The following is a 9148-nucleotide window of genomic DNA, read 5'->3' on the forward strand; positions in this document are numbered from 1 at the left end:
TCGTGGTGTGGTCTACCAACTATTTTTTTTAGTTTCAAAGAAATAATCAACACACAAGAATAATTTTCTTTCATAAAACCTGTAAATACTCAAATATGAAAAGCTATATTACCATTTACCCACGTCCTGTAATGTGTGTGTGTGTGTGTGCGTGTAAGAGGTAGTATCAAGTGGCTGTGATATTTAGCCCATGTGGTTTGTGGTTTAGGTCCCACTTTGTAGTCTCCAGTGTCACTCTGTGGTAGATGTGGACAACAGTGGTCTTTGATATAAATGTGTCTGTCAATTTGCTGCATTGGCACTAAACAGCTGCAAAAATGAAGAGCAACTCATTGGACATCTGGGCAAGAAAACGTAATTCGCAACTATAAGAGATGAAAGAAAATCAGCCATAATAGTTCAGAAGTTTAGATGGAAATACAATGTTTATTCATTGCTGCATAATATATCGTTGCTTGGACTTTATTAGAAAGACGCAGTGCATATATAATATTGCAAGAATACCATAAAAGAATGTAAGTAACACAAGCACCGTCAATGCAATTGCTCAAGGTCAATTGAAATGGTAAGTAGACTACGGTATAGTACATTTCTAGTTTTCTGACCACTGAAAGCGCTTTAACACTACATTCACCCATTCACACACTGATGGCTAACTAACATTCACACCCATTCTTTAACCGTATAGGCACAGGTCTGAGGAGCAACATGGGGTTAAGTGTCCATGCTGCCAATCTTCTGATTTAAAGACAACCCGTTATACCTCTGAGCCACAGCTGCACAGAGTCAAATTAATTAATTAATTAATTAACCCAACCCAGTTACACACAAAGCCAACATTTGTACAATTGTCTGTATTGTAACTGCAGTTTTAACTGACCATAACTGCAAGTGATACACTTCGTCATTCTGCATGTAACCAAAACAGGATACAGTGCACACACACACACACTATATCCCCACAATAACTTGCAATGCATCAACTGTCATTGGAAATATATGAGACATTACACATTGATAAACATTTGTTTCATATCTTTACGTTCTGTCACGGAGTTACATCTTGAAGTGGGGATAGGCTGTGTTGAAATCTCATGGTGTCTTGCAGCTGTATACTTGACTGGAGGTGGAGGGGGTTTGAACGAGGGCGGTAGATTCATCCTGCAGAGAGAGAGAGAGAGAGAGAGAGAGAGAGAGAGAGAGAGAGAGAGAGAGAGAGAGAGAGAGAGAGAGAGAGAGAGAGAGAGAGAGAGAGAGAGAGAGAGAGAGAGAGAGAGAGAGAGAGAGAGAGAGAGAGAGAGAGAGAGAGAGAGAGAGAGAGAGAGAGAGATAGAAAATTAGTTGTATCTTAAAAGCATGCAGTTTTTATAGATCATGTGTTTCTATCGGTAAAAATGAGAGACATGAGGTTCACCCAGTGCATGACCCTGAATAAATACAAGCAGGTGGAGAGGATACTATAGTTGCGTGGATAGTTAAGAGTTTTACCTCTCCTTCATTTTTCGTCTCAAGCAGAGAAAGCCAGCCGCAGCTATCAATACCAGGATTGGAACGATGAATAACGACAACAGATGACTCTGTGCACCACCAGCACCTGAGAAGCAAATTCAAAAATAATGGAAATAGTGTCATTTTAGGGGACAGCAGCAGCAAAAGATGTGTTTCTAAGATATCGATCAGCTTGCTCAGGTGAAACCCTGCAGACTCCAACAAATATTGATGTTAAACGTAAAGTTACAAAAGCTTTTTGCCGAGAGGCAGAAAAGTGTCATGCCATCCTCCCCGCTCAGCAGGTTGCACTCTTTTTAAACAAGATTTCTACCTTCTTTTTTTTTTTAAATGCATCTAGCCTGAGGCTGATACAACTGGAATCTGCAACGCCTTCATGTGTGATGAAGATGCAGATGGTGAAATCAAAGAAACTGAGGCTGTTATTCATCTTTATTTTTCTTAAGGGGTCTTGCCTTCCTGCATTTAGCGCTGCTGTCTAGTTATTTGCTGCTTTGAAACGGTTTTTATTGTATTCTCTCCATTTTATTCATGGGAGGTAAATATAACAAATTTGCCAACCTGGATCAAATGTGTCACGTTCATCCTCAATGACTATCGTTGTATTTCCAGCGCTCAGAGTCGGGGTTGCAGCAGGATTGCCTCCCATAGACTCATTCTTCGTCCCATATGTTGATCTGAAAAGCTTATCATCATAACTGGATGTTGTGGATAGATTGCTGGCCACTGATGTTGGGTTTATCTTCTGATCAGTGGAGTTGTTAAAGTGATTGGGTTCGGTGTGTGTGATAGGGGATAACGTGACACTGACATGTGTAGAATTTGTTAAAGGGGTCATATGCTCTTCAGCTGTGGTATTTCTGGAGTTTGGATTATCATCTTTTACATCGGCGCTCGTATTCATGGTCCGAGCTACATTGGCGTCAGTTGTTGAAAGCCCGGTGGTCGGTGACGTGGTAAGGCCGCTGTCTGCTGGTTCGATCAAACCCTCCTCAGTTACATTAGACTGTGGTGGCACTGTCGCAAGATCTGAAAGTAGCACAATATGAATTAAATATTCTGTAAGCAACCACAGACTGCAATGTTTTGATGTTGGCACTGCATCAAATACTGACTTACTTGAAGCTCCACAGTGCTTACATGTCACAAAACAAAAATACTTGACATGGTAAACTGCACATGGATTCACAAACTGTAGCCAGGAAAGTGTATATGTTAGCGGCAGTCAAGTAATTGGAATATTTGGGAAATAGGCTTATCAGCTTTCTTGCCAAGAGTTCGATGCCACTCGTATCTCTAAGTTTAAAATGTAGCTGCTTAGCTTAAGCATAAAGACTGAAAACTGTTTATTGACAATCTGCCGACGAGCACCTCTACAGGTTAAGCCTAGTTTGTTTAATCCGAACAAACCGATGGGTTGTAGTTTTACAGGAATAAAAGGATCCTGGTCTGGAAGTAATTTTTCAGCAGGTGCGGTAACTTCCTGGAGTCTCCGCTGGTTGCCTCGCAACTGCTACCGGCTAAAAAAAATAGTCCAGCGCTTAACCTCCAGTAAAATGGCAAGTACCGATTTTACATCTTGGCTTTTGTACACGTTTCCCGAAATGTTGAACAATTCCTTTAACAAGCTTCACATTGGAAAGGTGAATGTGGAGTAGGAACTAAGTGATGCCCCACAAAACTTGAAAATACCCAGTGCACAGTTGTACTTCATTAAAACATGGACAGAATTGGCATTTATGAGGCCACTCTGTGCATAATCAATGGGAAATATTCAAGAACCTGGACCGTGAAACCATGGGCACAGAGTCCTGAGGCACAGGTGTGGGCATGAATTGCAAATTCAATTGTGTGGCGTTAACATATTCTAAACCAATGAGTACATTAGATAATCTGTTGTGCATCAGTTGTTTTCAACTATTTGTTTTCTACCATGCATACCCCCAAAATTTACACCAGGAAAGATCCATTGTGAATTTCAGCTCGCATACCCTATGAGACGCAACTAAGAAAAGCATATTAAATGCAACCCAGTGCTGCGATGCATTGTGATCTAATACGTGTTTCAAGCATCTCAATTCAGTATTTTTTCAAGCCTTCATTTGGGCTGTACTACTCCCATATGTCCAACAGATTGTGCTCTCACCACATGTCGTAATTCAGAGACAATGTTGAGACTCTGCTGTGTTTTGTTCTTGTGGTTTGAAAGTGGACAGTAAAGAGCAGGAAGTGACTTCTGACGTCTATGCGGCTTGCGTTTTTTGTTCAGTTACAGTTCAACTCTCACGAGAAGCACGAACACAGAAAGAGAAAAAGACAGCTGAGGATTTATTTTTCCTGCTTAAGCACAGGCAACTGAGGACACAACACCAAACGATATCACCAGTGGGGACAGAGCATGCAGTTTGGTTGTTTTACAATTTTAAAACTGTAGACTGTTTTAGTGAAGCTTGGTTAGGTATTCACCCAAATTCCACAAGTCAATTGATTTTCAGTTTCACTCTTAAAGTTTTTGTAGCTCCAAATTTACTGAGTTACTGGTGCGTCCTCATAACAGGGCTTCAAAATCCTTTTCAATTTCTCTCTTTCCTTTTCAGCTGATCAAAAAATGTAATTGAGTGAGCTCCTGTATTATAACAAAAGTCAAGTATCAGCTTTTTGGTCCAGTGGAGTTTATTAAGTCATTCAGTCTCTTGGGCCCTCTACTAGATTGTTAATCCAGCCCTGAGGAAATGCTGAAATTGAGTTTGATACAAAGAAGGAAAGAAGTGTAGAGGCTCACCTGTCCTTAAGCTTGTGGTTGCTGTTAGCACCGTGATGATGAACTCTTTGTGCAGACTTTTGTTTCCTGTGTTGACACTCAGTGTATAAACCCCTGCGTGAGCGTCAGCCACACACCACAGCTCCAGAGATTCATTGTCTGACACCAGCATCTTGTTCTAGGGCAGAACAAGATTATGTATATAAATACCTTTTTCACAAAGAGTTTTTTTTTGTTGTGTATTGTAGATTTTGATGTCAGAGTTAATCAAATCATCTTGACGTTCGATGAACGAAATGAAATTCATGTAAGGTCAGAAATGGGCTGATGAACAGATTTTTTACGATACCTTGGTCCATTTGTACTTTGCGTCAGGGAACAGTTTGCATTTAATGGTCACATTTTCTCCAGAATGGACCTCGACTGCTCTATCCACATCACACATTATAGTAACATCATCTAATAGAGAGAAAATGTAAGATTAATTAGGATCGACAACACAAGAATGCTTATTTAAAACATTTGCTGTAAAATGAATACAGCAAACGACTATTAGCAAAAACAATTCTGTCCGATGCAATACACATACACAACCTCTTCTGCCTGTAATTAGTCTATAACGCCCCTTCAGGTCCGTTACGGTTCAATAGAAGGTGAGGGTGTATTGTGCCTGCGTCATTGGACAACTAAATGTGATGAGGCAAAAAAAAAAGTAGGCCAAACCGAGGAATGAAAATACATGGATAGCAAAGCCTTTAGATGTGTTCTTGCAATTATGACATACATTTGCTCAGAAGAAAATAACTTTTGCGATTGGCAGAGGAACGGCGCTCTGATGCAATCAGGAGTAACATGAAATATATGCATTGGCCATTAAGATAGAAAGTTACTGCACGTCTCTATCCTGCAGCGTCTGGTTGTGGTAGTGTATGGCTTTGCATGCACTTGCCTTCATCTTACCTTTGATCTCGAGCACTGTTTCACTCGAGATGGAGCCGTGAGGAAAACTTGCAATGTCACAACTATAGATACCGCTGTCCTGTGTTGTCACCCCGTAAAGTTGAAGATGGGAGCCCATCGACGCGTTCTCAATCTGCATGGTAACGTTCGGCCAAAATAGATTGAATCCTTGATCTGGGCTGTACAGAGCCACCTTTGAGTTTTTATGTTTGTTGTTCTTCCTCCATTCAATGCTGACAATCGCAATCGTGAGAGGACTGTTTTTTACAATGCAGGGCAAGGTAACGTTCTGGCCCACGACTGCATCCATCCTTTCATAATGGAACACCTCAACATCCGGGAGCCCTGTCGAGCACATCAGACAGCATTGGAAGCAAGAAAAGTGAGGAGACAAGATCACTTACACTTTGAAGTTGGTATTACAGACTACAGTCCGCTGGGATGCAGGCAGATACAATCGTAGCATTATACTGAGGCAGCTTGTCATACCAGAAGCCAATACACATTTCCAACCCATGGTGACTATCCCATCGTTGCTGGTATATTACATGGCAAAAGCGCACGTGGTGCAGGATTACCTTGTATACTTGAGGCAAGGAGCAGGAGAGAGAAGGCTGTTCCCAGGGCACCTCTAGCCATGTCTGAGCTCCTCAAACTCATTACGACCAATCGGGCTGACTCCATTGAGGGATTCAGCCAAGACAGAGAGAGTAGACTGTCGACTGAGGTTAGAGAGAGAGACAGAGAGCAGGAAGACCTATCTTCACAGGAAGCCACACAGACTGAGTCATATGTGTAGCGCTGTAGCTCTGCGGTGAAAACCTTGTGTGCAAAGCAGATACTTGCAAGAGAAGTAAATCTCCGCAGTGATTGTAGTTATTTTATCTTTTAGCTGAGATGAACGAACAGGATGCAGACAATTGACTCATTGGATTTTTTCATTACATCACTGAGGATCTAAAAACATCCATGAAGAAAGATACCAAGGGAACACACAAACACAAGCTGGACTGAAAGATGACTGCTTTGTTGAATAAACTTGTTTTTTTATGAATTCATTCCAAACATGTGCAGGTTGAAAATTAAATGAGGTCGTTTTTAATTAATTCAATTATTTGAACTGTATTTTTGTAATTCACTCAAAGTTTAATTTAGTCCAATGTCTTCATGAGAAAATGAACAAAAATAGATTCTTGCAGGCACAACACAAAGAGACGAAGCGTACACACACCTGCCGTTTTGCATCTCTGATGTGCATGTCTGTTTGTTATAGCTCCATCTGTTGGTCGATACATGCTCAAGAGACAATTCAATCTGGAAATCATCTCCGCCTCCCCTCATCTGGTTTATCTTCTTTCCAAGGTGAGCCAACTTCCATAAAATAATAATACAAATGATATATTAGAAAATTGCTAAATGTGATAAATTGCTTGCTTGATATCAGCTGCCCTTCAGATGACAGCCTTGTTTTGCCCCCTGTGCTTGTTTGTGGTTAATGTCTCAGAGGAGAACTTCTACAAAGCTCCTCACAATGTTTTTCAGAGATGAGCAACATTCTTCATGTGAGACATTGAACACTGAACTTCAAATGCATAAATTAATTCTTAAAGAATGGAATCAGTCTGTAGCTTCACGCGAGATGGCTTCATTATAACTTTGCCAAATTATCAGCATTTTCTGTGCTAATTTGATGAATGTATTTTTGTGGAAATGTTCTTCAGGGATACAAGAGAAACCTGTTAATACTTATTTGATAAATGGGTGGCAGTATTTCATGAATCAATCAGAAACAAAGAAGATTAATTGTTATTAGCATCACAAAATGCTGTTATCCAACAGCTTGTCCATCTTTTATTCCATTTATCTTTTATCATATTATGAGCTCTCCCCTTCATATATTATGAATATTCCCTGTAGACTCCACAATGCATTTAGATGACTAATAGCTTGACAGCCATATGCTGTGTTATGACCTTTATAACTTGAATTCGGGCTCAGAAGGGTGAAAAAACACTGAAAGAATACTGATAGAAATCTTCCTTTGGATAGTAGTCAAAGTGTAGCGGGACCTTGCAGTGTTGCTCCATTTAAAAAGGGCGGCATCACTTCCCCGGGGAGTCGAGGAAATCTCAAGGATTTCTGACAGAATGTAACATTGCTGTGACTACTTCATTCAGTGGCCCGCAAATAATGTTGGGAACAAAATGTATTTTGCACGATAACAATATTTTAGCTCGTAATGGCTTCCTAGTGTTCCAGCCAGAAAAGTTAAATGGGAACTATTGTCATTCACAATTAAATAATAATGAACAAAGTGAATTACTACTCTAGATGGCATATTGCACCAGAACACTTAGTTGTCAATTCTGTGTATAGATATTTGTATCCATGTGTGTGATGTATAGGTTTTTGTGTCCGCTGACCTCAAGGGGGTGTGTGACCACACACACACACACATTCTGCACTGCTCATGTATCCACATTCACTGCTCTGTTTCACAGTGTTATATCTTTCAAAGTGTGATTTTTAGAGGCAATGAATTAATAAAATCTGGGCATGTTGGACAGATTGTCTGACTACAAACCAGTCAGTGAGACTACTGGTGCAAAATCCTGTTCTGTAAACCATAAATACCCATGCTCTGTCAGTAGGCCTGCATGTTTAGCTTGTATATAACTGATGTGACGCAGAGCCAGTAAAACCAAACATAATATGTTTGGTTTTTCCCACCCCTATGGCATAATATGCCATAGGGGTGGGAATCACCAGAGATCCCGCGCTACGATATTATCACGATACTGCGATATTATCACGATCCTGCGATATTATCACGATACTGCGATACCATAGGCCTATATTGCGATTTATTACTTTTTTCAACTTCAAATGATGTCCCCAAAGGAAAACTTTTGTCAAAATAGGATTGTCAAGACAGACCAACAATGTCATACATGTTTCATGAACCTGACAAACTGAATTGTTTGTATTACTACATTACTGTATTACTACATCGTCCAACTTAACTAAATGCAAACATGTGGAGTCAGTATATGAACTATAACTTGTATAAGTAGGATATAAGAGTTATATAACTCAGTATAACTTGCGATTCGTGGACGTCGAGGGCAGAGAGACAGTTATGCGCTGCACTGTCCCCATGAGCCGGCTACTGTTGGCAGATTTAACCCCGTTGTGAGGCCAGATGTCTCTATCTTTGTTTTGACCAACTTCCTACCAATCACACTGACCCGGGACCTTTGCTGACCTCACCAGAAAACAACTCAGCACCATCTAGTAGACTGAAAAAGTAATTGATTTGATTTTTCAAAAAAAAAGAAAAATAAAGAAAAAAAATGTAATTTTTTTCGAGTTTATATAATAAAAGATCGATACTTTGCGTCGGTGTATCGATACAATATCACCACGCAAAATATCGCGATACTATGCTGTATCGATTTTTTCCCCCACCCCTAATATGCCAACAACAGAGCATATGGTGGAGTGCAGACACACTCAATTTGACCATCCAGAAAATCACACATTTGCAATGATTGTGTTCACCTTCACCTTTTTTCACCTGTTGTTCCTTGTATGGGCGGTCTCCTGTTTTCCTCCTCACCCCTGATATTTGGTAAAAAGTTCAGTGTTTCATTTGAAGGATAAATGGATGGGTACAAACAGCAGCAGTGGCTGAGAAACCCAAAACTCTGAACAACATCAAACTTTCTGAAAATGGGACATTTTTGCAGACCGTCAAGAGTGGGAGCGAGAGTGAGTGAGTGAGGGAGAGACAAATTGAGAGAGAGACATTGTGATGGATAAAAATTATGTTTCATAACTTGTCAGGACCGTACACAATGGGCCACTGAATTAATGGTTTAAGATGGTGAATAGTGTATGGGGGTGTAAGGAAATGTA

At 40.3% G+C, this 9148-nt stretch overlaps 1 protein-coding gene across 1 annotated transcript; it reads right to left on the minus strand.

The window, feature by feature from the left end:
* Positions 1 to 521: 521 nt before the first annotated feature.
* Positions 522 to 5894, minus strand: LOC306787928 (uncharacterized protein). Its single transcript, XM_079283254.1, has 7 exons — positions 5809 to 5894; positions 5231 to 5575; positions 4620 to 4729; positions 4292 to 4448; positions 2071 to 2538; positions 1489 to 1594; positions 522 to 1161 (listed from the first exon to the last, which is right to left on the minus strand). The coding sequence occupies exons 1-7, from the start codon at positions 5888 to 5890 to the stop codon at positions 1008 to 1010; spliced, it is 1422 nt and encodes a 473-aa protein (XP_079139380.1). The 5' UTR covers positions 5891 to 5894; the 3' UTR covers positions 522 to 1007.
* Between the last annotated feature and the right edge of the window lie 3254 nt (positions 5895 to 9148).

This window comes from Melanostigma gelatinosum (genome assembly GCF_949748355.1).
Source record: "Melanostigma gelatinosum genome assembly, chromosome: 14".
Classification (NCBI taxonomy): Eukaryota; Metazoa; Chordata; class Actinopteri; order Perciformes; family Zoarcidae; genus Melanostigma; species Melanostigma gelatinosum.